Here is a 26,222-nt window from a genome sequence, read left to right on the forward strand (position 1 = left end):
GGACAGTTGCGGCAGTGTGGGGCAGGTTCCTTCTCCAATGCCTGCTCCCAGGAAGCAGGGAATGCTTGATAGGATGGGCAAGGAGGAAGGAAGAACCCAAGCACTACTGCTTTTGTCTCCTGCCATGTCTGGTGCCCTGAATAGCCACAGTCTGTGGCTAGAGTGGGGAAGCAGTGGCTTTGGAGCTCCTCCTGCACCCACATCATCAGTTGGGGACAGTGGAGGAAGTGGAGTGTGACTGCACCATTGCACTCTTCTGGATCCACTCTTGCCTGTGAGCTAGCAGTAAAGTGTTAAAGGGGCACTGGATTACAGATGGTCAATAAACCAGTCTTGTGGCTATGCTAACAGAAGATAAATACATTCAGATCTTAACTTCTAGAGCTGATCCAGTCATTGTGAAACTCTGGATTCACTAAGATTCGCACATTCATATTGGTCCAGATGCTGGACATAGCAGTTTTCCAAACAAAATGTGAAAAATATCATCCCCCCAGCAGTGTGATAGTCTTATAGGTGTTTTAACAAATGTCAATCTCTGATCTAGACCCTAGTGTCCATTAGGACTGGCAAATGGGTTGGATTTTCCCTCACTGAATGCACTGGTCTCTGCCAGTCATATCCAACTACAGGCCACAATAGGTCTCTTATGGGATAAACAGAGTTTTATAATTAAAGTGCTTTGCATTACTAAAGGTGAAATATACTTCTGCAATGACCTCAGTAGTTATGAGCAGCAGAAATACAGAGCCAGGTATGAATGTGCAAATTGCTGCTAACCAGTGAGCACTGCCTTGGTCGCAGATGGATTTTATTTTCAAAAATGTTCCATATTGGGCTAACTTGCCCTCTGTTTAAATGAAAAATGGACTGGTGTCTTGGATAGGAACAGTTTCCACTGGCCAACATGGAGTGTTGCACAACACTTCTCACGGGTCGTATGTTCTAGCTGTTTCCTTTGAATGATGTCACAAACATGTTCTTCATTCCTAAATTTTTCCACAAAAGGCGAGTGCTCAGGTTTTCTGCATTTTAAGTGCCTCCTGATGAAAATAACAAACCATGCAAATGTGCGCACAGTGTGAAATTCTATTCTTGGAGAAACACGTCTGTGTAGAGATGCAAAATGCAAATGCAGAGTTGGGAAAATTTTTCCATAAACTTTTAAATGCAGGTAAGGAAGCAGAATTTTAACTAGGAATTCTGGGTTGAAGATCAGAACAGGAAAGGTAAGCTCTGCTTTTTTTCAAATCCTGGAAACTTGTGTCAGAAGCCAGATGAGGTTGTAATATGACCCCAAGGGCCTTGCATTTATCCCCATTTCTCAAGAGAAAACCATGTATTTTTTCACTCCAAATTATTTTTCGTTCAGGTGAAAAAACAAGAACAGCAACAACAACTAATCTCTGTGAAAGAGAGAGAGAGAGGCCACAAGATTGCTCATTCTGCCTCTTCATACAGCCAAATGGACGCTGCTGCTAATGCTCTAGGATGAATACCCTCCATTTAGAAGTACAGACAGTTGGACTCCAGCATCTTGGTTCAGTTTACATAGTCCAGTACATCACAGTCATTAATTAAATAACTGGCATCCAGAACTGTTTCCATCAATGGTCTTCAGATTAGATACCAACATCACGGGTGAGCCAATACATAATAGTAGTAAACGATGATGTTTAGATAATTTGAATTAATCTGATAATTGGACAAATACATGTGTGATATAATTGTTGATATGTCTAATAACAATTGAAAAATATTCTCAAAATGTATTTAAAAATAACAAAATTAATCAGCTATATTATGTCATTGCTATTATTTAACCAGCTTTTCACTAGGATTGTTTATGTAGGACTGAACTGAGGGTGGTCCTTCTTCTCTAGGAAACCTCAGGCTGGAATCAGATTGAGCCTTTAGATAGCTATGGGATTCAAATCCTGATGGTCTTATTAAGGCAAAGTCCTAGTCAAATTAAGGGTGGACATTTTGCAGAAAGAACTAGTGATCATAAGTGCCCAACTTAACACACTTTAAAAGCAAACTAAGACTGGGTGCTCAGCATGGTTTTTTTGTTGTTGGTTTGTGTGTGTGTGTGTGTGTGTGTGTGTGTGTGTGGTTTTGTTTTGTTTTTTTAAGATTAGGCTGTTTTAAGGCATTTCAGTTTGGGCAGCCAAAAATACATATACCTTAAATCATAAATTGTTTTTCAAAACCTTGGCCAGGGATTTCAGTACTGAGTCCTCTGAGAGAGCTCTGCTCCAAGCAAGGTCAGGGAAGAGAGACTTAACGAGGGTGCTCTGGCAATCATGCAAATCAGTTCCTACTGCCGCTGTACCCAATGAACCTGGACAGGGAATAAACAAGCAGTTTGTATTTGCAGCACCTCCAAAAAGCTTTGCACTAGATTCAAATGGTAAGGAAGCAATGACTTGTACCTGTTGTCTGCTTCCTGCAGGGATGTGAATCATTCTGCCTTTTTATTTTCATTTTATTTTATTTTTAATTAAAAGAGTGCTTGCAAAACTGAAGGATTGGCAATTAAAATGTTATTACGATGGAAATGTCATCCCCAAATGGAGAATTCCCCCAGATTTTGAAATGCAAACCAAGCACAAAACCAGCAAAATCAAAACAGCCAATGGGCCTCATTCCTCCTGCGTTTCTTATCAGTCCCCTGCAGAGGCTCTAAAACTCTTATCTCGATAGACCAGATTACCGGGCTGATCTCCTCTCCATGCTGAGTAGGAATCAAACAGCGTTTTCCACTGTCAGCAAACGGCACATTCCCAATCCAGATAAATCAATTAATGGTATGCAGGGCTGACTCTTGCTTTCTGGCTTGCTTGCTTTCACCCTTTCTTTCCCCTCCTCCCCTAGTTCCATGTTTTAATACCATCTAAGAGTCCTTAGTTAGAAGAGGACCTGCTTGCAATGCAGGTGCAGGTTTTCAGAGCCATGGCACAACAGCAATAACAGCCCCTTCTGCCTTGCTCAGGGCTGCTCTTTGTGAAACACTTTTTCTCTTTTCTTTCCTTTTCAAATGGACAACCCCTGCAGCTAATCTGATTATGCTAATTTGTACTTCATGAACCCAAACACTGTAACGGAGCCATGGAGGGTGTGCGGGGCTGGGCTGCAGAGATGATGGTGGTGGGGACAGGAGGGCAAGGACAATGAGTTCAAGTCAGTTAACAAAACCCGTCTTCTGTATTGTCAGACAAAGCGCACTCTGGGAAACCCATGCAGCTCTTGACAATTTAGAGTGTTCAAAACTGGCCTGTGTTACTGAGCAGAAAAGGCAGCACAGAGAATGTACAATGAGGCCACAATGGAAAGTCTGTTTCCTGTTGAAAGTTGTTTTTCTTTACCTAATCCTTCCCACAATCTAGTAACTGAAGTATTGGACACCAGTTGCGAGTTGGGTGGTAGCTATGATACTAGACATCTTCTAAGTGTATGCAGCCGTATTTGTTCTAGCTATTTGACACTACATTAAACCCACTTAAAATTGGGCAGTACGTTTGCAGGCACACAACACAGTTTCTAAACAGTGCTCTAACCATAGCCAAGTGGTTAGTAGGTGGAGTCTTCACTGTAGTTACACCAGGATGTTTTCACTACAGTAACACAGAATCACTTGAATGGGTCAGACACTCTTCATGTAAAAAAAAAAAAAAGATATAGTCCAGAGTTCAGAAATATGGAGAAGTAAAATATGCCAAGCCTTGCTTGGCTTTGTGATGTTCCCTGTGCAACAAAGCATCCATATAGAATGACTGAGTGGGGTGTAAATAGGCAAAACTCCCCCATTCACCAGCCAAGTCCTGATCCATTGTGCGGTTAGACAATAGAATGGAGACCTGTATTTTGTCATTTAGAAAGAAAGACTTGGAAGTAGGGTCTTCATCTATACTGAAGCATCTTATTCATGCACTACACTGTATAAACAGTAGGCATGAGAGAGAGACTTTTCAACCCCGACTGTATGAGATGGGTCTGAACTAGCTTCCCGTAGTCCCCTGCAAGTTTGAGAACATTTCTTCCTGAAAAGAGTGGTTATCTTTAATTAGCTAACTTCTGAGGGGTTGATTTTAATTGCTCCACTGCCTCCTCACAGAATTCAAATAGTGGATTTCCAGGTTGTAACTTCAGTCTCTAGAAAGGCAGCTTCTTTGTGGCGGAGAATTCATTTGCCCTGTGTTGCATATGAATAAAGATGGCTCCCTCCTTCTTGCACAGTGTCCGTTATCACACTGGACCACCAGCAGAGCATGAAGAAGAATATTCATGGATAAAAGCAAATTTTATGAAAGGAAATAAAGGAGGAAAAACAAATTCTTTAACACTGAAGCTTTATGTAGTCTCACATTCTTAGGCTCTGCTGTGTTAAGCTCAAGTTCAATGGGAGCTTAAATTCTAGTTTTTTTCAGTGAAATAAAGGACATTCAGCATCTCACAGGATTGGGTCCTCTATGGCTGACACTCCATTCACTGGAAATATAATCCAGACAATGGATAATAATTTACACAGTGGTATTTAGCCAGATCAGCTCTAACAGAGAATGTGGCTGCAGAGAGTAGGCACAGGGAAAAGAAAAACTCATAGTGAAATGAGATTCAAGGGTTAAGTTCAATAATAAAACTGTATTGTTTAAAACGACTGCATACTGATTGGAATGTCTCTCCTGTGAAGGAAAAAATATACAAAGGAAATTATGTTTATTATATATATGCAAATATATCTGGGTTTTTCCCCCCCTGGCACGTAGAACAGGCTATCAGATATGAGCCAAAATAAGTGCTAGTTTTATACAATATGCTCAAGTGATGCATAAATACAGCTAATTACGCAAATTATTCTCCACTTATGACAACCAGGAATCTCAGATCCTATAGTAACTGAGGGCCAGATCCTTAAAGGTATTTTAGTGCTTAACTCCCATTGATCTCCCATTGGGAGTTAGATGTCTATGTACTTCTAAGGATCTGGGCACTGGCTGTAACAACCCATCTGGTGGCAGAAGGGAGGGCATGTATGTAGCAGGGTGCGTTGTAGTGGGGAGTTCATTGATATATGGGTAGGATTACATACAGTACAGAGAAAAGTTAGCATCATTTTGTGGGAAAATACATTTATAGGTAAACTGCTTGTATTTAATAAGAAATTAAGTTTTCTTTTTAATTTCTTGGCCGGAAATTTATGCACTAAACTTGACTTAAGAGGCTTCAGACATAACTCCTGCTGTGATTAGACAGTGAATTATATATATGACTAAAAAATTATACACAGTATCATGCCTATGGATGCTTTTTACCTTCCTAATATCCAGTAGCTGCTGAACTGCTATGGTTGACCCCAAGGAAATGGAGGAAATTGGCTGCCTCTTTCCCCTTCCTGTTGAAGTAAAACCTGAGGTATCAAATATCTTCACTTGTGCCTGAGTCTTTGAAGGACCAACTTTGCTAATGTACAGTAGCACAAATTGAAGAGGGCAACCGGGGCACTAGCCATGGGTGCCAGTTCAAAGGGGGTGTTAGAATGGCAGCCCACGGGGAGTCTGCATCACTGCTGCAGCTTGTGTTGGGGAAGCTTGGGCTGAGACAGCAGCAGCCAGTGCCACTGCCTGTACTGCTGTAGTCTGCATGAGAAGCAGGGATCCAGGTTTTCTGTTTCCCTCTGAAAAATGGAGTAAAATGTGGATTTCCCCCCTTGCTGGAGTAAAAACCAGATTTCTCCTTTTAGCAGAGAAACCCATGGCTTTTGCAGCTTGGGGATGAGCCCTCTGCAGCCCTGCAGAGTTCCAGCCTGCAGGGGGCTGGGAGGGAGCGGGAGGATGGCGGTCAGGCAGGATGTTCCATGTGCATGTGTATGCACGTGGCTTCCAGGAAGCCTGGAGAGCAGCTCCCGCAGGTAAGTGGCAGGGGGAGACATAGGGAGAGAGGGAGGGAGTTGGGCAGGTCTAGGGCTGGGGCTGGGGCTGCTGCCCAGCTGGGCAGTGTATAGGGCTTGGGGCTGCATTGTGCAGCTGCAGGGCCCCACCAGGAGTGGGACAAGGCCGCAGGTGGCTCATCCGGGGGGCAGGGAAGGGAGGTCAGCTTCCTGCCACAGCATGCACTCCCACAGGGCCAGGAGGAACCTGTTCTCAAATCTGTGGGGTGCGGGCAGGTGTGGGCTGCCTGCTGCGGACTTGGGCTTCTGTCCTGCTGCTCTCCCTTGGGGCCTTCACAGGCTGGTGGGTGTGACCTGGCATGGCAGGGAACAGTGGGGCTGTGCACAAAAGCTGCTTGCTGCCACGAGCTCTGTGCTGCCCAGGTGACATGTTCCCTATGTGTGCGGCGGCAGCAGTGTGGGGTTGTGTCCCTAACTGCTGCCACCCGCACAGGGGATGCCTTACCAGAGCAGCATGGAGCTTGCAGAGGCAAGCAGCTTAATCGTGCCGCCCTGCTCTGCCCTGCAGTACCAAGTCACACCTGCCAGGCCATGGAGGCCCCAGGGGAGGGCAGCAGGGTGGGAGCCTGAGCCCACAGTGGGCAGCCTACCCCATGCACAGATCTGGGGAGCACAGGTCCCGCTGCCCCACTGGGAGTGCACGCAATAGCAGAGCATTGGCCCCACCCCTGCAGCAGGCAGGCAGCGGTGGGGAGCCGGGCTATGTTCCACTGCAGCAGCCACTGCCTTCTATCGGGGGCAGGGGGCTGTGGACCTGGGTCCCTGACCCCATAGTCCTGGAAGCTGGGAGCCCCTCCAGCAGGGCTGGGGACAGGTGCTGTGGGTGGGGTTGAGGGGCACTAGTAGGACTGTGGGGACTGGGAGGGGGAGGAGTGAAGGACACCAGCAGGGTCAGGGGGCTGTGGTGGGGATTGAGGGGCATGAGCAGGGCCAGGGGGCTGTGAGGTGGAGCAAGGAGCATGAGCAGAGCTGGGAGGGGGACTGTAGGGGGGAGTGAGGGGCACCAGCAGGGCCCAATGGGTTGTGGGGGGGCCTTTAATTTTAATCACAGATTTGGGGGGGGTTTATCAGAAATTTTGCAATTTTTTAATCAGAGAATTTGTGATTTTTTTATCAGAGAAAACCAGGATCCCTGGTGAGAATGTAGGTGCCCTGCCTCCTTCTTCACACTGGCCTGGGCACCAACATTTAAGGTTACACATCTGCTAATGTAATCTGAGATTTCATACATTTCATAGAAATTTGGCTGGAAGGGACCCTGGAGGATCAACGAGTCCTGTGTTGTTGCTCCAAAAGGAGAACTTTCCCTGTTACTTCCAATGTAGTAAAAAACACACAGCCATTTCTGTCCTACGTTTCCAGCCTTTTTGTAAAGCCCTTGAGAGCTTCAATTCTTTGCCTGTGTTGTGAACTCCCAACTTCCGCTGTGATTTGATCACAGGTGTTGTGCATGAAGGATTATGTGCATGTGTTATGCTCTCCAGCCAGGAGCTGGCGCTATTCTATATCATGTTCAGCTCCTATTACAGACTGTTGTTTTGCTTGGAAAGCATTCAGTTAAGCCTTTTGTTTTGTACAATAAAGATGGTTGCCTGTTGCTCCCTGTCTGATTTCATGGGGAGAGAAAAATTCCTGTGATACAAAACAACTGGGAGCATTGTCTGTCAGTCACAGATGCTCAGAGCATGTCTAAAAACATAAGAAAATAAGAATTACATTTACTTAGACCATAGGTCCATTTGTGTCACATAGTAACAGAAAGTGGATGCTGAAAGGGAGGGTGAACTGGGTATGACCAGGGTTTTTTTTTCCACTGTTCCTCTGTCACTTGAAGCCTCAAGCATTTGAAGTCTAGGAAGTTCTGATTCAGAGCCTGTATCTCTAACTCTTGCTCAATAGCTACTGATCCCTCTTTCCTCCAAGAATTTGTCCAATCCCTCTTTGAATCTGCATAAACTGTCAGCTTCCACAACATCTGGTGGCAATGAGTTCCATACTTTAATGACACACTGGGCATGTCTATACATTCATTAATGCGCTGTAATTACAGCATATTAAGTTTAGTACCTGTAATGACAGGTACTAACTTTGTGCACCATAATCAGCGCTACGACACTTCAGCACAGATGGTTTCTTTGTGACACTACTGTGTATTAGATGAAATCTACTATGCATTACAGCATTATCATGAGCTATGCCCGCTGCGCTAATGCACAGTAGAATTAGTCTTCTTCACCTTAAGCGTCTCGTGTAGACACACCCACTGTGTGAAAAAGAGCTTCCTTTTGTTTTGAACTTATTACCCACTAGTTTCATTTTGTGACCCCTAGTTTTTGTATTGTGTGAGACAGTAAATAATAAATCCCTATTTTCTTTCTCTTCGCCATTTAGTATTTTGTAAACCCTCATATCTCCCCTTCAGCATCTTTTTTCTAAACTGAGTAGTCCTAGTCTCTTTAGTTTCTTCTCATATGGAAGCCCCTCCACACCACTTACCATCCTTGTTGCCCTTCTCTGTACCTTCTCTAGTTCTTCTATTTTCTTTTTGAGGTGGGGGACCAGAACTACACCACTTCCCACTGTACCTAGATACACTGCAGGGAGGCATGGCATGTCCACTCCATGTGTAGGCCACAGCCTGAAACAATGTAATGTAGCTGCTGCTTGAAACCATCCAGCACCCCTCTTTATCTTTCTCAGATGTGCTCATTAGCACATGCCCAGCTTAGTGCTTCCCTATTGGCAGCTACAATAGATTTTCCATGCAGGTGTGACATTCCTTACAGTGCTTTATTCCCTGGCACCATCCAGAGATGATGAAGACATGTCTTTGGACTCACTTATCAAAGTCCTTGCCTTCTTTGGAAAGGGTAGCCCCATCATTAGCATCTTTCTTGCTAGATGTCATCATTTGGAGGAATGGTTCAGGTGTCTCAGACTATATTTGTTTTATTAGTCCACATAAAAGCTTATTCAGGCATTTCTATTGAAGAAGAGTCAATAATGAACTCCATATGCATGCAATAAAGCCACTTATATTGCAATGCTTAAAATTTCTTTTGTCCTGTCAGTATGCACGTACTGCTGCTGTACTGCTGTTAGATGTCACGAAATTAATAGAACTGGCTCTCAATCCCTCTTTCTCATGGAAAGTACATAAAACTGCCCCCAAGGAATATGACAAGACATCTGCCCTTCGCATCTCTTGGGCCTTCTCACCCCATCATTCCAGAACAGGTAGAGTTATTAGCTTCTGATAGTTGGATAACTCATACCAAGTTGAGCACAAATTTTCTCAGATATTTCTTTGTCCTAGAGAACCTTCTATAATTACTCCTGGAGCAACTGTGTTTGCTGGAAGGTCTATCACTAGTTTTTGCTGGTTTTCTTTTTTCCTTTATGTTGCTTAGATTCCATCCCACTGCTCATCTTGAGCCTGTTTCCTAAAATCTGATTTTATCTTTTGTGAATTCGGGTTTTTTTCATTTGCTGTGACATAAGTGTACTATGTATCACACTCCTTTATGTGCTGGAAGCTACTGTGAGTTTTCAAGGACATCATCACTAGCTTAGCACAGCCTGTGGAATTACTGTGATTTGGGGTTTCCCCATTCCTTCTCCCTTCCTCTCCATGCCTATTCAGCAATTGATTATTATCCTTTTCACAAATTTTAGGGAAAAAAATATCCATGATTTTGCCCCACTGTACATTTTTGCCTAGCTTTCTCATGGTCCACAAAGCTAGATGGGGTTGTCAGCTATGTGTACCCACCCAAACTAACTTGAAAGCAGCCAGTCATTCTGCCATTTTTGCAGACTTTCCAGTCGAATGTCAAATTTGGGACTAATCATACTACATATTTGTTGGGTCTCAGATTCATCAGAGTTAAGGACTAAATAATTATTATGGAGACTTCTTGCATCTTCAGCAGTTCTGTTATAGTGGTTACCTTCTTCCAGTGAGGTAAAATAACCCACAGAGAATTCTATGCCATGTTTCTAGTTTTTCCTGCAGTCCCTGGAGTGGTCGGTTGACCATGTCTGTCTTTTAAACTGCCAATGTCAGCTGTGGTTTGGTGGTGGATTTGGGTATAGTTGCTGTTTCTGAGTCAAAAGACCATTGGACTCCTCTTGAAGACCTGCTCTTTCTCAAAGAAGCACACTGTTGTTTTTACTTTTTCACTGATGTGTGCCATTTGTGCAAGTGAAATACATAGATATCAAAGACAAAAAAATCTTTTTGAGTCTAAGCAGGAGTTTACCTGTGCATTTGTATGGACAAGGGATCAACCAAGGCTTGGGGTCTGATTTGGTGATAAACTTTGTTCCTGGATAGTAAGACTAAATAAATTAGTATGGCCATGAGATTTCACCCTTCTCCCCACTCCCACCAATAAGCAAAAAACAACTCCCCTGCTGATGCTAGGGCTCAGGAAATACAACAAGTTATTGTCCTTCTTACTTTCTTTTGGAAGATGTGTGAAAATAGTCTCCCCCTCCCCACAGGCTGTATTACAAGATAGCTCCACCAGCATCTCCTTGGCTTTGATGGCAGTACAGGTGAGATCATTAGCTTTGTGAATGGTTATGTAACATGTAGTGGGGTACGGTTTCAGATCCTTGCTTATTCTTTGGAATTTCTTAAAGAATTTCTGATGGAAAATCAGTTATCTTTTTTATTTTTTAATCTTTGTTAGATCAGAATGTAGCCTAGTATCTAATTTGTCTTTTCTTATTTAACTGTCTTTTATTTAGAGTACAGTTGAGTGGCATCTTACGCGGGGATTATATTCTGAAGTCAGTGCATAAGGCGAAAATCGCATATAGTTGAAAATCCCTTAAATCGCCCTTCCTGCTGGGCTTTGGCACCGAGCAGCTGCTGCAGCTGCAGGCACCGGACAAGGCACGCGTGGTACTGCACAGCCCGTGCGTGCAGTGCAACAGCTGCGCCTTCCACACGCACTCCTTGCCCATCTCATCCTCCGCCACCTCATCCCGCCAGGGCAGACAGCTGAGTGTGAGCAAGCTGCCACCCCCCAGCCATGCCAGCGTGTGCAGGCAGTACCACGCGCCATGCCCCGCCTGGCACCCGGCAGCCAGCCCCAGCAGCCGAGTGTGTATAGCTGAATTCGCGTAAGTTAAATGCGCGTAAGATGCGACTCCACTGTAAATGAAGATGGTATGTTTCACATTTCTTTATGTCTTGGGGTTTTTTATGACCTTTCCAGGGCACCACAGATATCATGATGTGAGATCATCATCAGATCTTCCATGGTGGTTACTGTTGGCACTGAATTTATGATCCAGATACCTTATTTGGGGCAAACCCAAACTCTCAGACTGACCACAACTTCTTCCATTCAATAATAAACACATTTTATTGATACACAGTGATAGCAGATAAAAGTAATGCAGGTAATGCAGACAAAATACACCTCCCTGTTCTGTATCTACCAGTTCTTGGGTTCACAGAGGGAAGGTACATTTGGCTAGTATGCAAGCTTCACTCTGTGGTTCTTTCTTGAATGTCAGATGTCAGCAGCCTTGGAGGTTGCGGGTCGAGGCCCACCCCCACAGTGGGGTGGACGAGATGGGCTGGTGGTGCACCCTCTGTCCATGGTGGCCTTAGATTCCCACCTCAGGGACCTTTTGCTGCTCTGAAATCCCTCCTTTTGTATTCTTTCTCCTCTGATGGCTCTTCATTTCCAGGTATCATTGATTGGTTCCCTTGTGGTTGCCATACTGTCCAGTGTTCTGTTTTGTCAGGATAATTCTTTTTTTCCCAAACCCATCACCTTAATTTTCCCACATCTTAACTTGGTTATTTACCAGTATCTTAATTGGGGCATGCCTGGCCTCCTAATTTGGTCTGTCTACCAGAATCGGAAATCCTAGGAGCTCTGCAGCTGAGCACTGTGACCTAGTTCCAATGCAGCAAGCCTATCTTTTGTTCTGGATTTTCAGGGAACACTGCGCAAATTTCCCAGCCTAGTTGTCCGTTGGCCTCAGACACGGTGTCTGCCTTAAAGGCTGTGAATGTGAAACTTCATCACAGACTTTTAGAATCCAATTAACCCTTGCCATTCCCTTAGCCCATTGTTCTGATGCAAATCTACTCTACCTACAAGCCAAGCCTTAAAAGCAAATCTCTAAATATCATTTTCTAGCCATCAGTTATATTCTTTCCAATGAGGAATCTTATTCACCTTACAGTTCTGCCTTATGTTCCCAGTCTTTTTTGCAAGATCTGAAGCTGTAGTATGTCTTTTTGAACTGCCAATTTTTTCCCTTGCTTTTTTTAAGTAGAAGTTCATCTAAGCATTTTGATAACAGTGAACTCCACAGCCGTGGAGTAAGACTGAACATACTGGCATACCCACAACTGTTCTTTTGTTTCATATGCCACTGCTCTGTGAGAGGAAATGAAGGCAACTGGTTACTTCTCGCTTTCTTATCCACATTTCTCAGGAACGTCCCCCAAGCCATATGGTACAGCATCTGCTAGTACTGGCTTCTAGGCCTTCGCACCTGATAGAGCTAAAGCAGGTGGAAAATTCTCTCTCGAGTGATTGTATCCCTTGTACAAGTCTTGTCTAAATTGTCTCAGATGCAGCCTCAGCACCTGGAATCTTCTTATCATTTTCATTTCTCTAGTATCTCAGATTGCTGGAACATATGGATGTTGTTTGGTACAGACCTCTTTGAATCTGTTTCTTTACACAAATTATATGTATTAATGGAGATTCTGGAAACCTGATCAACACAGTCTTCTTGTGCTCACTGCCCTAAAGAGGTTCTTGTCCTGTGGGATCTAACAAACTAAAAATGGCACCTGAGGCATTGGGAGCATAATAAAATATAAGGGGAGGCCTCAGGGTGAAAAAGAGGTGAACATTTTGTTAATTTGGTGTCTCACTTGCACCCTTCCCTCCAATCTATAGATCTATGCAGTGTAGAGAAGGAGAATGCGATCCTAGTACATGTAGTCTGTCATATGCCTATTATATATACATTCTGTGCATTCATTTTGACTGGAAATCAATGACATTGGATGTTTACACAATTTACATGTTTTGTGTGACTGGGACCTTGACAGCGCTATAACACATATGCATGGCTGCAGAGCACTTTTAAAATGGCTGATTTCACAAAAAATTAACCCTGGTCAAATCAGGTATTACCTTAAGGTGAGCACCAGTCTGGGCCTCCCACATAAGCCATCAGCAGAGGAGGAAGGGGATGGGAGAAGCCAGCACAGAGCTGATGGCTGCTTTGCCACAGCCAGAGCTGGGGGTGTGGGGAGCAGGGTGGAATGGAGGGCCCCTCACCTTGTGCTCCCTCCCAGCTAGGGTACTGGGGGGAGCTGGGCTGGGACCATGAGGTGACGGGGGCTCCCTTCCCTCCCCTCCCCCCAGCCTCTTGACAGCAGCAGCTTGGAGCTGCCAGCTGCTTTGCCTGGCAAGAGCTGGGGAGGGGATGAAACAGAGTCCCCTCACCTCATTGGCCTGGCCCAGATCCCCCCCAATACCCCCACCAGGGTAGCTAGGGGCCCACAAGGTGAGGGGGCTCCATTCTACCCTGCCCCTCCAGCTTCAGCTGTGGCAAAGCAGCTGGTAGCTACATTCTGGCTACTCCCTCCCTCTCCCTCCCCCACTGACAGCCCTGGAGCTGGGGGTGGGGTTGGGGAAGGGGCTGGTTTGGCAGCCTCTGCTGGAGCACCCCTGGCTGCTGGCCAGGGCAGTGCAAGCAGGCTCCCCTCCTTCCCTGCTCTGCTCCCAAACCTAATAGGTGAACATCTGTTGGGTTGGGAGAAGCTTTAACTTAGGGTGTTTTATGTAAAGCACCATGACTTGGAGCAGGGCCCTAAACATCTGTAGTGATCCATTATGTCCTGCCAGCACTTAAACACAGAGGTTCCTGGCTTGATTGTCTTGTCCCTCCATTCAGCGTCAGACCACTTGCATATTTGGGGTCAGGAAGAATTTTACCCCATGGTCAGACTGGTATGGATTGTTAAGGATTTTGCTTTCCTTTGTAGTGGGGGACATGACTTCTTCCTTGGCCCTCTTCCCTCAGCTTATTTTAACAACTTTTGTGGTGGCAAAATATTAGTTGCACCAGTTCTCCTGCTTTACCTGTAGCAAGTTAGGGTGTTATGTTCATGGCTGTGTCAGGGTGGACTGTTTAGTTTTGCTAATAGGTTAGACCAGGGGTTTTCAACCTTTTTTAGGGAGTGTATGCCTTCTGGGTACACTTCTGGCAGACTGTGGGTGGGCGGTGGCTGCGGCCAGACGCAGAGCGGGGGGACTTGAATGCGGTGGTGGCAGTGTCGGGTGGTGGATGGTGGCAGTAGCTGGTGCGTTTGAGCTCCCCCTCTCCACCATGTCCAGCCAGCTGGGCTGCACCTGTGTGGCCTGCAGAGGGGAGCCACTGCCCTCGCTCCCCACCCTCCGGCCCTGCTTCTTGGAGGCAGTAGTATGGGGTGGTGGCGCTCTGTCCCTGCCTGCCTGAGCATACCCCCTAGCCCCTTTCCAAGTACCCCCGGGAGTACCTGTATCGCTGGTTGACAACCTGTGGAATGATCCTACCTCTGGCAGGGAGCTGGACTGGATGACCGCTGGAGGTCCTTTCCAGCTCTATTTTTCTATGAATCTACCTTTTTTTTGAGTAAATAAATGAATATCAGCTACCTCCAGAGACCCTCACCTGACCAATTTTAGCCAAAGATTTCTTGCAGAGCTCAAGCACAGAGCATACATTCTGTTGGTTTCTCTCTCTCTCCTTCTTTCTCTCTCTGTATATTATATTTTAGGTGTGTTCACATTTTTGAAAGAGTTACAAAGAGCAGGTTAAGATGTCCTAATGTTTGTGATCTCCCCATCTGATCCCAAGCAGAAGTTTATCTGTTGTGTAAGGGCCACACAAAGCTTCTGCTCTGTTTTGAGAGTGGCTGTCATAGCTTGCAGTAATGTTAAATGCATTGTCAGGTGTCCACAAATGTTTTATTTTTTTCCATTATGTGAATACTGCCACTCTGCTTCCATCAAGGCACAGGAAATGAAGGCATTTAATTATTTCTCTCCATTTTGTTGAGAAGGCATAAAAAGCAGCCACAGGCCAAACAATGAGGTACCTGCCATTGCAATCTACAGTGCCTTGACATCTTATCGGGGCAGAACAGGGGAAGTCATTAGCTCTGTGAAAAGTTGCATTGCTTATACAAAACTAGGCATGAATTGCCTCAGGATTATGCTCGTCCCCAGGAGTCTTATTCTTCCTGACCCACCTTTTTTGGCTGCAAAGTCTATGACTGGTCTAAAATAGTTTAAAACAGGGCCATTCCCATTATCTTTATATTTTCTCTGCACAGTTGTCACTCCAGGAAGCCCTGTGAAGGGGATATATGATGAAGTAGTCAGAGGAATGAAAGAGATATTTTACTTGTTTCCTCAATACCCTCTTATAAGCAAAAACATAACAGTGTGTGGGAGGGGGCAGGGGTGAAAGGAGGGTTTACAGTAGAAAATAGGCCAATAGATTATCTTCATTTATAGCAGATAGGGTATAATATTTTTAAAGGTTTGTAGAGGCATAAATTCCCACAAGCTTCATAGATTCTGAACAGTTATTCTTGTGATCAGTATTGTAACTTTGGGTGGGTGAATGTGGGGGCACCAGTGACAGGTTCTTACTTAGCAGGTGTACCAAAATGGTACCTCGCTCTGGGGAGTCCATGCTGTGGCAACAGCAGCTTGTGCCAGCACTAACCAGGGTGAGCAGACTGCACCACAGCAGCAGCAGCCATGGACATTTTTGAATTCTGGGAGCAGGTAAGACTCCTCTCCTTCCTCTCTCCCAGCACTCCTTCTCCACTCATGCTCAGCACCATGGCACTCATTTCCCCACCTCCCCTGCCAGGGCTTTTTCCAGGGCACAAACCCTGCTAGTTACACCTCTGCCTCTGATCTCTTTTTATCTTTTTTGTGATCTAATTTTTGCTTTATTCTGGATGAAACCAAGCTACTATTCCAGGAGTCTCAGTCAGGTGAGCTCTTGTCATGTCACTGGTGAGTTTCCCAGGTATTCAGCACTTTGGGACATCAATGCCACTATAGCCAGGGACTGTGCTATTCTGCAGGTATAAATGAAATTCTTTTCCTCTCTGATGCCAGTGAAGCTGTAGGGCACCCTGAAAAAACAGATTCATCTTAATTGACGATTCAGATTTTCTTAGGTGTAAATAGATGCACTCTGTCATTGGATTTGACTGTAAGTCTCTATGTAGCTGAGAATGAAGTTATCAAACTGTCTGCCTTTGCCTTAATTCAGGCAGCTGTGAGCTCTGTGGATGACACTGGAGTTAGTTAAATGTTGCTATTTTATTTCTTTATCTTCCTTAAAACTAAATTTAGCCACTGGGATAAAACTGTTCTGAAGCTGCAGGTATCAGAGCAAAGTCATCTTCCCATGCTGAGTTCTGTTAGAGACGCTGCATGTCCCTGTGGACTCAGCTGATATACTAGAAAAGCCTATTTGAAGTCTTCTGGCTGTCAAAGAGATGTTTTTATATTTCTCTCCTTCCCAGTGACTCTAAGGGACTGTAGATGACTGGTCCCAGGCTCAGAATCCAAATTTGTGGCCAAACTGCAGATACAGCCTGCTGCAGGATGATTATGCATCATTATCTGGCACTGATGTTTCTTGGACTTCATGTTAATACAGGATGGATCCAAGTTTTCAAATGCGAGCAAGTTGTTTTCTCCTCTGTGGTTGTTCTAATAAATGTACAATTGTCAAACAGATGTTTGTGTTCTCTTTGTAGACGCATTGGTTCAGTGCCACAAGTTGGCAAAGCCTCTGTTCTTTGCTACAGAATTGGTAGTTTTAAAATTTTATAGTCTCTTTTAATTATGAGCTGATGCAAGACCATCCCAGGGATCCAAACTGCCAGTATCTGCTGTGCTGTGCATGAAGATTTGGCATAACCCTTTATACCTTGAAGTCATGTGATATCAGGTGAGAGAAGACAAAGAATTGCTCTTGGCACCATTTTTATTGGTCATCCACTTAATATGTCTGAGGAGAAATTTTTGTACTCTTAAGGGAAGTTTGGTTCAGTTTATTAGCCAGTGAAGACCTCTAGTTTGTTTTTTGTAGTGGACTCATGGCTCATTGAGTAAGTATAAGAGCATTAGCATGTCCTGATTATTGCAAGCACTTTCCTTTCCTGATATGATTGTGCCAATGCTTCATTTTTATTAGGCTTCAACCAATGAGCTGAGTAGTACATTAAGAATTGCCTCCAGGCCACATGGTGAAACATTTGCAACTCTCCCATTCTGCATATTGGCATCATGTCAGAAGTAGCAAGGTTGGTGTGAATGTCCTCAGAAATATGCTAAGTCCAATGCGTTCCTTTACTCCTGAAGTACTTTGGTATCTTGTTTAGAGTTCAAAAAGTTGACAAGTTCAAGTATCTGGGATCAACCATTCAGCAGAATTCAGAGTTAGATGAAAAGTTGAACCATCAAATAACAGCAGGGTAGAAAAACTGGAAATTGAAACTGGAAAGAATATTATACGCCAAGAAAGTATCAGTGAAGCGGAAGGGGAAAGTCTATAAGACGTGTGCATCCAGTGCTATTGTACGGAGTGGAGACATGGCCCTGAAGAAAACCCAAGAAAAGAGACTGAACATGACAGAGATGAGAATGCTTCAATGGATGTGTGGGGTGACAAAGATGGATAAAGTGAGGAATACTTGCATCACAGGACTGGTGAAGGTAGTGAAGGCATCTACAGAAAGTACAAGAAAGAAGACTGGTGTGGTATGGGCATGTTCAAAGGAGTCCAGAAGAATGGGAAAAGAAGTTACCAGAACGGCACTACTAGGGAGAAGGGGAAGATGAAGACTGAAGATGAGATGGGGAGATATAGCAGAGAGGGACATCAGAGAGAAGGACTTTGAAGAAGATGCATATGACCAAGGCTGCTGAAGATCCAGGATCTGCAACAATGACCCTGTTTAGATGGGATAAGTGAGGGAAGAAGTAGTAGTTTACAGCAAGTTCAGCACTGTTACTAACACTGACAGTGTTCTACATGTTTGATTTTCACATTTTCTAACTCAAATAGAAACTAAGCTGCAGAAAACCTCTCAAAACAGTGAGAAATCCCCTTTCATATTAATTATAAACACATCTTATCTGCACATAGATACATCCTCAACATCATGGTTCCATTACTGGAAATTGTGTCAGTATCCTGTCCATTTGCAGGGTAGCTGCTACTACAAAGATACCCCTCCTGCTTACAAGCACCAGCTTCATGGACAGTTCTGCCCAATGTCCATAGCACTTTCACAACTCAGAGGCGGCAGTAGGCTCCTTCTAGCATTTCAGTTATTACTATGTATTAAAACTAGCGGGTGGATGCTAGGTCATCCCCTATAGGAAAGTCAGTATATATTTGGATTAAGCTTCCCAAAGGTCTTACCCACTTTTCATCTAAGGTCCTTAATATAGCTGTATAAGGTCCCTTCTAGGCCTGGACTCTTCTGCAGATGATGTGCAAGTGGCTAAGATGAGAATTTTTTGGCTCTGCTCTGTTCGTCCAGTGACTTTGGTCCAAGAAGGGTCAACACAGGCTTATGGTCTGGTGCACTCTATATCCATCAATTAAACATAAATGCAATCCCATGTTCAAGTTTCTTGAAGGGGATTTTTTCCCCCTTTTTTATGACTACAGTTGCAAAACTGGTTAATGATTTTTCCTGTGTCTATGACCATGGCCAGCATTTCTTATGTTCCTAACATGTATAGTCAACATGTATCTGTCTGAGCTTCATTCCTGCTCATACTCATGTTGATAGTGTGCTACACAACATTTGAGTTTTAAATTGGCATTTTCATGCTTTCATTTATGTACAAGGAACTTGCTGAATTTATCTTGGGTCTAGATGCAGTGTATTTACAATGGCATCTACTTTGGAGGTTACTGTGGCATCACTGAGCTGTTTGGTTCACTGCACACCAAATATCTCTTTCCTGACACCTGCCTTTGTTCAGCTGTATGAGATTTATCTGCCTGTGTATTTTTCACCTCCTTTGGGGAGGACTACAGACTGCAAATCTGTCCACTACTTCTCTTGAAGACGTAACACCCCTTTCATGCCTTTCATGCACGATAGATCTTGGCTTTTCCTTTTGGGACTTGTACGTGCAAATGGACAGTCTCTGGAGTCTCCTTTGTGCATTCACCAGGCAGCTTTGTAGTTGTGTGACAGCCTGTGAATATTGTGCCTTGGATGTTCCCTCAACTACTCTGCAAAATGCAGCATGTTGGCATATGGGCAGCTGCTGTTTTCATAACTGGTGGTTGTACCATCGATCTGTGTTCTCTACATTTCATTGGTGTCTTTTAGGGGTCTAATTAGCAGCTTCTTGTCTACTTTTTTATTGCCACAGTGATCCTGTTCTAATATCTTCATGGAACTGAGAACACGTACAGTGTATCCCCAGGCTCTGTGCAGCAGTTCTGAAGAGCTGTGCAACGCTGTTTGTTTGATGAAAACCTTATTTAAATTACACTCCTGAACTTTCAAGGTGGGTCCCATTAAAACACACACATCAGAACTTGCCCTTTTCATCAGTATATTTTTGCTTCTTTAGTTAAAAAAAGAATTTCCTGGATTTTATGGGCACCCCCTCCCTTGTAGCACACTTTCTTTGGGATTCTTCCAACTCCCTGTCTTTGCATAGTTTAACTATTCAGGAGCTACAAGAAGGCAGTTGCCATAGGGACCATGTTATTCCATCTCCGTCTCCCCTTTGCACTCCCAGCTCATATCCTGTGGAGACTGGGTCCCCACTGGCCGCTGTCTCTCAGATAGTAAGCCCCTTCCCTAGCATCTGAAAGTCCCTTCCTCATCGCCTGCAGCAGAGTAGTGCACACTACCCTGGGGTCTCTCTGCCTCTAACACCCCCCTGCTTAGAGGCTATAGCATAACTAAGTGCTTGCACAGTTTACACAAAACTGGACATGATTTTTTTCAGATACATGCACATCTTTTCCTGTCTTCTTATTACTTTTGAGGTCTGGAGAGTCTATGACTTCTATATGACTAGTTTTTCATTTCCTAGATCAGCTTCCAGTCCAGCACTGGGACTGAGCATATATTCCTCACACATGCTTTCCGCTTGGTGAATTTTTTTTTCATACAATGAGCTGAACTCATCTGTCCCACTCCTCTATCTGTTGGAGTCTCTTCTTAGTTTGCATTAGGTACTTAGAAATACTGGTAGCAGTGTCTCTTAATGCATCAGAAACAGGCATCCCATGAGTACAATTCTTCCACTGAGGGAGAAAAATCAATAAGCATTTCACTTTTATATTGCTAGCCTCTTTTGCAAGAACTAGGAGTCACAAGCTGACAGTCATCAAGTCATCTGTCTTTTGAATTCAATTATATTTTGTGATTGGCTGTGGATTGAAGATATTCTTTGTCATAAAGTCAGTATTTACTTGGACTCATTTCTCAACATCCTGCTCTTCTTCAGAAAAGGCAGTTCTTGTCAAAATCTGTCTTAGCAAATGCAGCATCTTTCTAACAAAGTGTGGGTGGCAATAGCAATGTATTCTTTCTTTTTTTAAAGGAGAAGTTCATCCAATTATCTCGGGGGCAGTGGGCTCAAAACCAGGCTCCTCCCACTCATTTTTGCTACTGAACTCTATACCTCTCCAATACAGTGGAGTACATTGGTAACCTGATGAGCACTTTTGTACTTCTAGTACACAAACAGCACCTACCTCCTTCTGTAGAACCTGGGGAACTAAAAGAACTGGTTGCTACTCTCTTTCAGTTTGAAGCTACTTCCCCCAAACCAGACAATTAAGTGACTACTCCTTTCCCGCTTTCATCGCCACCACTTTTTCTTGGTCTCCCTCACTCCACAATGGAGGAAATCATTAGCTCCCTCTTTGTGAGTATAGGTTGTATAGAGTTAGATGTGGTTATTTCATCCTATTTTCCTCTTTTAATTACTCCTGAAGTATCTTTGATTATTCAGAAAGTCTGCAACCTAGGTTTTTGGGTTTTTTTAAATTCCTCGATAAGATTCTGGTTCCATACTAGTATCTAGCAAGTGTTCCTCAAATCACTTTTCTCTTTGGCTAAATATTTTGTTCCTATTTGATAAAGAGACAACATGTCATATTACTCTTATTCACTGGAGTCTCTCCTCATTTTCAGTAGTTTACAAGAAATCACTAATATTATTTTTTGCTGCATGGGAAGCAAACATTCTACTATGGCTGCATTCCTTCTACAGAGGTATGAAATCAATAGATTCACCCTATGCCCCGGCCTCTTTTGCCAAACACGGAGTGCCACATTTTTTATGTTCTCTGTCTTTGGAATGGCTTTTATCTGTAGTGATTGTCAGTAGGTTTGGAGATGTTCTGTCACAAGGTCAATATGGAGCTGGACTCCTTTCCCAAAATCATGTTTTCCTTCAAAAAGAACAATTACTTTTGTCAAAAGTTTCTTTGGCACAACTGGTAACTTGGAAGTGTCGTGTTTAAGTCACTTATTTATTGTTAATGTATAAGCTCATGGAGGCTTGTGCTGTGCGTTCATAGTGAATTCAATTTCCATGCAACAAAGACTGCACATCTTAACATACTGAGAAATGTTTTTTTCTCCTACCCTCAACATGCACATATCAAATCTTTGTTTCTGTTAGGCCCATAGGCAGAGGGAGAAAAATTATTTGAGTGGAATGAGCATGTGCGTGCTTTCCACCCTACTGCCCTCACTCAGCAGGTAAGTCTGTGGGGGAAGGGGTAGGGGGAGGAGGTGTGTGGCGGGGTGCAGATCAAGATCCCCAAGGTGAGAGAGAGCGCGGGGCACAGGCAGCGGCAGGGGTGAATGGGGCCCTGGTCGGGCTGGGTGGTGGGACAATCGGATTCCAGGCGGCTCATCCAGGGGCACTGGGGCCTCCTGCTACTGTGCACACCCCGGCGGAGGCCCAAGGGGCAAGTGCCCCCACAACTGTGTGTGGAGGGAAAGCAGATGCCACTGCTTTGAGAGCCATGCGACTCCATGTGCATCCTGCTGCTGGGTGGGCAGGGGGTGCAGTACAGCCCAAAAGCGGCAAGCACATGACATTGCATCACTCTTGGGGCAGCTGCAGCAGGGCGGAAAATGCAGCACACAGCAACAGCTGCCTCTGTCCTGCACAGATATGAGGGCACATGCCCCCTGGGTCTCTGCCAGGGTGCACACAGTGACAGCAGCCCCTCTGTGCTCCTGGATGAGCCACCCAGGCTACAATTGTCCCACCACCCGGCCCGACCAGGGCCCTATTCACCAAGGCCCCTGGCCCTGCCTGTGCCCTGCTCCCTTCCTCACTGTGGGGGTCTTGATCTGCCTCCCAAGCTTCTTCCCCTTCAGAGAGTAGACTGGTACTTGCCTGCTGTGCTGGACAGCCAGTCATCCACATGCTTGGCTGCAATCCTGGCTGTGTGCGCCCCTCCTATCCCTGCTGCAGCTGCTCAGAGCCTGTGGCTGGGCTGCCTTGTGGCCCTACCTGCTGGCCCACATTAGGGCCATATAGGGGGGGCTGAGCCCCACTAGCCCTTGACTTTCTGCCACTTATGTTAGGCCTCAGGAGGTGGGGGTAATTGGTTGCCAGTCTCTCTTCCATTTTGAAGACAGCCACATGAATAGGCAAGCACCACTAACATTATTACCTCGATTTTCATCTCTTTACTCAGAGAGACTCCTGAACTCTATATAGGGCATGTCTCCACATGCAGGGGTGTGCAGTTGCCACAGCAAAAATAGCAATGGCATAAATTTGTGCCGCTGCTTTTTGCTTCTGCATACGCCCCTGTACATGGGTTTGGTGTGGGGCAAATTGTCCTGGGGTAGGGAAAGGGAGGCTGGGGCCAGCATCTGTGCTAGTTCCAGCAGCCTTACCTGAGGTCTTGGGGGCCTCCGGGGGCAGCAGCAGTGGTGGTAAGCTGGCCATTTGGAGCCTGGCCAGCAGCTAGAGACATAACTGAGCAAGCTTTAAATAAGCTAGTTTCAGTATTGTTAGCAAAGTAACCCCTTAGCCTAACAAAGGCTGCCCAAGAAGCTGGGGTTATATTCAGGCAGTTTCCTTGTTCTGAGATCCATGCTACCAGGGTTACACTGACAGCAGTACCTGAGCTAGCTAGTTTAAAGCTAGCTCAGATACGTTTACTCCATCTGCAGTGACAGGGTGCCTGAAGTGTAACATACCCTTAACTCCAGCCCTGCCTGTGGAGAAACTTGCTCCTCCATCAGCATCAGCTTGCATCACAGTCTTTAGTACTGTGAAGCAGTTTCTTGAACGTAGCCATCATCAGTCTTTTCAATACGACCCAAAACAAGATAGTTGGAATTGCTTTTGCTTTTCAAACATGAATGTCATGCCACTCAGTGGGGAAGCAGCAGTACTGCACTGAGCAGAGCAGCCTGGAACTGGCATCCCATCAATTATGTTTTGATGGGCACAGCCGAGCTGCACGCACATTACAGGTTACTTCAAAGAAGGAACAGTATATATAACTCATCACTGCCTTAGGACAGGGAAGGAGCATTTATTACACTAACTCTTCAGGGGGGACACCCTAGGATTTCCCTACTCATCATAAGCCAGGATCCAATACCTCTTTATGCTGCAACTGCCAAGGAGGCAGTTTCCAATCTTTCCAAAGTACTTAAATTTAATTTACTTTAATGTACTCGTGACTTTTATTTCTTTCCAAAGCTGAAGGTTGGTCACGTGCTTATGCTCTCCGGGAGCAGGGACTCCGAGCGGGGGGGCGGGGCCGAGCACCATTCCCTCAGCTCGGGCTATGTGATGCAGCCCCGCCCCCCCGCCGGACACGCCCAGCGCGGCCCCGAGCTCCGTGCCCAGCCCCACAGCCTTCCGCAGGGCGACCGCTGAGCACTGGTGGGGGGAAAGGGGGCTCCCGGCTCCAGCTCCCGCACCACCAGCTCGCTACGCCATACGGCAGCTGGCAGGGCCCAATCTTCCTCGGTCTCTCACTTCCTCGGTCTCCCACCGCGCCCATTGGCCGACGCAGGCCCCGCCCCCGGGCCGCGACCGCGGCTTGGCCCCGCCCCCGGCCCAAGCCTGAGCCCGAGCCGGGCCAGGAGCCTGGAGACGGGTCGCCGCCATGGAGTGGGGGCAGGTGCCGCTGCATTTTTCGCGCCTTACCATGTTCCCGCTCTTCGACTTGGCGCACTACGTGGCCTCAGCCCTCGGCCTCCGGGAGCAGCGCGGTGAGGAGGGGCCGGGCCGGGCCGGGGTCGGTTGCGGAGGTGCTGAGGTGCCTGCCGCCGCGGAGCCGGCTCCGCCTCTGCCTGGCTGCAGCGAGGGGCTGTCCGGCAGCCTAAGTGAAGCAGGTGCAGCCGTGGCCGGTGGCAGACAGCGCCCAAACCAGCCGCGTGCCCCGGCTTTGCCGGCACAACCTACCCGCTCCGGCCCGGCAGGGGGCCGTCCTCCAGTTACTCGCTGAAGAAAGACCCCGCTGTGTTTGCCCGATTGATGTGAAGGGGCCTCGGGGTCCAACCCCTGCTCAAGGCAGGAAAGACTGCTGGGGTCCAGAGAGACCCCTGTGAGGTGTGTGTCTGCCTGTGTTTTATCTAGGCAGGCAGACAGTCAAGTTGTCTTTTTATGTGCATGTTATATATAAATGATTGATTCCTTATATCTTTTTATATAATATGCATATATGTATGTGCTATGTATATATTTAAAAAAATGGTTTTAGAGCCAGTGGGTGAAAGCTCTTAGGAGCTATACATGTCTTGAAAGAGAGGAAAGATTATGAGCTCAGTTGGTCTCCGAAAAGGCCCTAGTGGGGTAAGTGGAGGGTCATCTGATTCTTAGCAGATTTATTTATTATCATAGCATTTCCTTTCCACTGTGCTGGAGGTGGGACAGTATTTGTGAAGTGTGGATACTGCTCCAGCCTTGAGACTGAAATAGAGCCACGGACAGTGAGGGCTGGAAGGGACCTTGGGAGGGTGCATCTAGTTCAACCCCACTGCTCAAGGCAGTACCGTTCCCAACTACATCATCCCAGCTAAGGCTTTATCAAGCTGGGCCTTGAAAACCTCCAAGGATGGAGACTCCCTTCCAGTGCTTCACCATCCTCCAGCGTCCTAGTGAGTTTTTTTTCCCTCGCGTCCAACATAAACCTCCCTTGCCTCAACTTGAGACCAGTGCTTCTTGCCCTGTCTAATGCAGAATGGCTCATCTGTCCTCCCCAGCATGCAGCCCAGCTCTTTGGGATATGCCTTCGAGTCAGTGGGACCTGTGTCTGAGTAGGGGATGCATGTGGGTGCGTGTGCACCCCCTGAGTGTGATGGTGCATCCCCTGCAAAAAGGCGCTGCCGACACCGTCAGTGGCGCCTGTGAGCAGTCGCCGCTTGCCACTCCCTTGCCGACACCATGGGCAGCATCTGCAGGCGGTCTGTGAATCCCGGTGGCTGCCACCGATGCTGCTGGCGGCAGCTGTGGGTAGTCGCTAACCCTTGGTCGGCTCTCACAAACCCCCCTGGGGGTAAGTCCAGCTGGTAAGTCTGTTGTGGTGGAAGGGCTGGGGAGCAGATCAGGGCCCCCCATAGTGAGGGAGAGAGTGGGGCTGGGACAGGGGCTGCGGTAAGTGCTGCCCAGCCAGGGTGGGGCAGACATGGGATGAAGCCACAGTTAGTCTGGGAGGTGCAGGGGCTGGAGGCAGCTCCTGCTGCTGTGTGCTGCTCATCTGGTGCTCGCCTGTTCATCTGGTGGCTCCTGCTGCTGCTTCCACTGCTTGTCTGGGAGGGCATGGAGGGGCATATGCCCCCGGATGTGCACAGGGCACGGATGTGTACATAGAACGTGCAGTGGGGGCTATGGCAGGGGCTACAGCGACTCTTGGGGTGGCTGCAGCCCCCCCACCAGCCCTGCTCCCAGCGCCGCTTGCCTTGTATGCAGCCTGGCAGCCCCAGCCCCCTCCTCCCTCTCCCCCGCCATGGTCCCGCCATGTCCTCCTGGATGAGCAGAGCACAGCAGCAGTAGCTGCAACCCGCTTTCTCCCCTCCCCTCTCCCCCCCGATGAGCTGTGGCTCTAGGCTGAGGTTGGAGCAGGGGCGAGCACGACTCTTGGGGTGGCTGCAGCCCCCCCACCAGCCCTGCTCCCAGCGCCGCTTGCCTTGTATGCAGCCTGGCAGCCCCAGCCCCCTCCTCCCTCT

General features: G+C 46.4%; 1 protein-coding gene and 1 long non-coding RNA gene across 2 annotated transcripts in view; one reads left to right on the top strand and one right to left on the bottom strand.

Annotated features, from left to right (window-relative positions):
• Positions 1 to 790: 790 nt before the first annotated feature.
• LOC109323767 lies at positions 791 to 5,100 on the bottom strand. Its single transcript, XR_002104754.1, has 2 exons — positions 2,187 to 5,100; positions 791 to 1,615 (listed from the first exon to the last, which is right to left on the bottom strand). It is a non-coding gene; the product is annotated as an uncharacterized LOC109323767 (long non-coding RNA).
• Positions 5,101 to 24,114: 19,014 nt separating this feature from the next.
• TMEM38B (transmembrane protein 38B) overlaps positions 24,115 to 26,222 on the top strand; it is a 34,313-nt gene continuing 32,205 nt past the window's right edge. Inside the window, exons 1-2 of the mRNA XM_019554723.1 lie at positions 24,115 to 24,266; positions 24,898 to 25,043. Coding sequence (XP_019410268.1) covers positions 24,161 to 24,266; positions 24,898 to 25,043 — 252 coding nt within the window. The 5' untranslated portion in view covers positions 24,115 to 24,160. The remainder of the gene's footprint in view (positions 24,267 to 24,897; positions 25,044 to 26,222) is intronic.

The sequence above is a fragment of the Crocodylus porosus genome, unplaced genomic scaffold (assembly GCF_001723895.1).
Source record: "Crocodylus porosus isolate Cpor-Errol unplaced genomic scaffold, CroPor_comp1, whole genome shotgun sequence".
Lineage (NCBI taxonomy): Eukaryota > Metazoa > Chordata > Crocodylia > Crocodylidae > Crocodylus > Crocodylus porosus.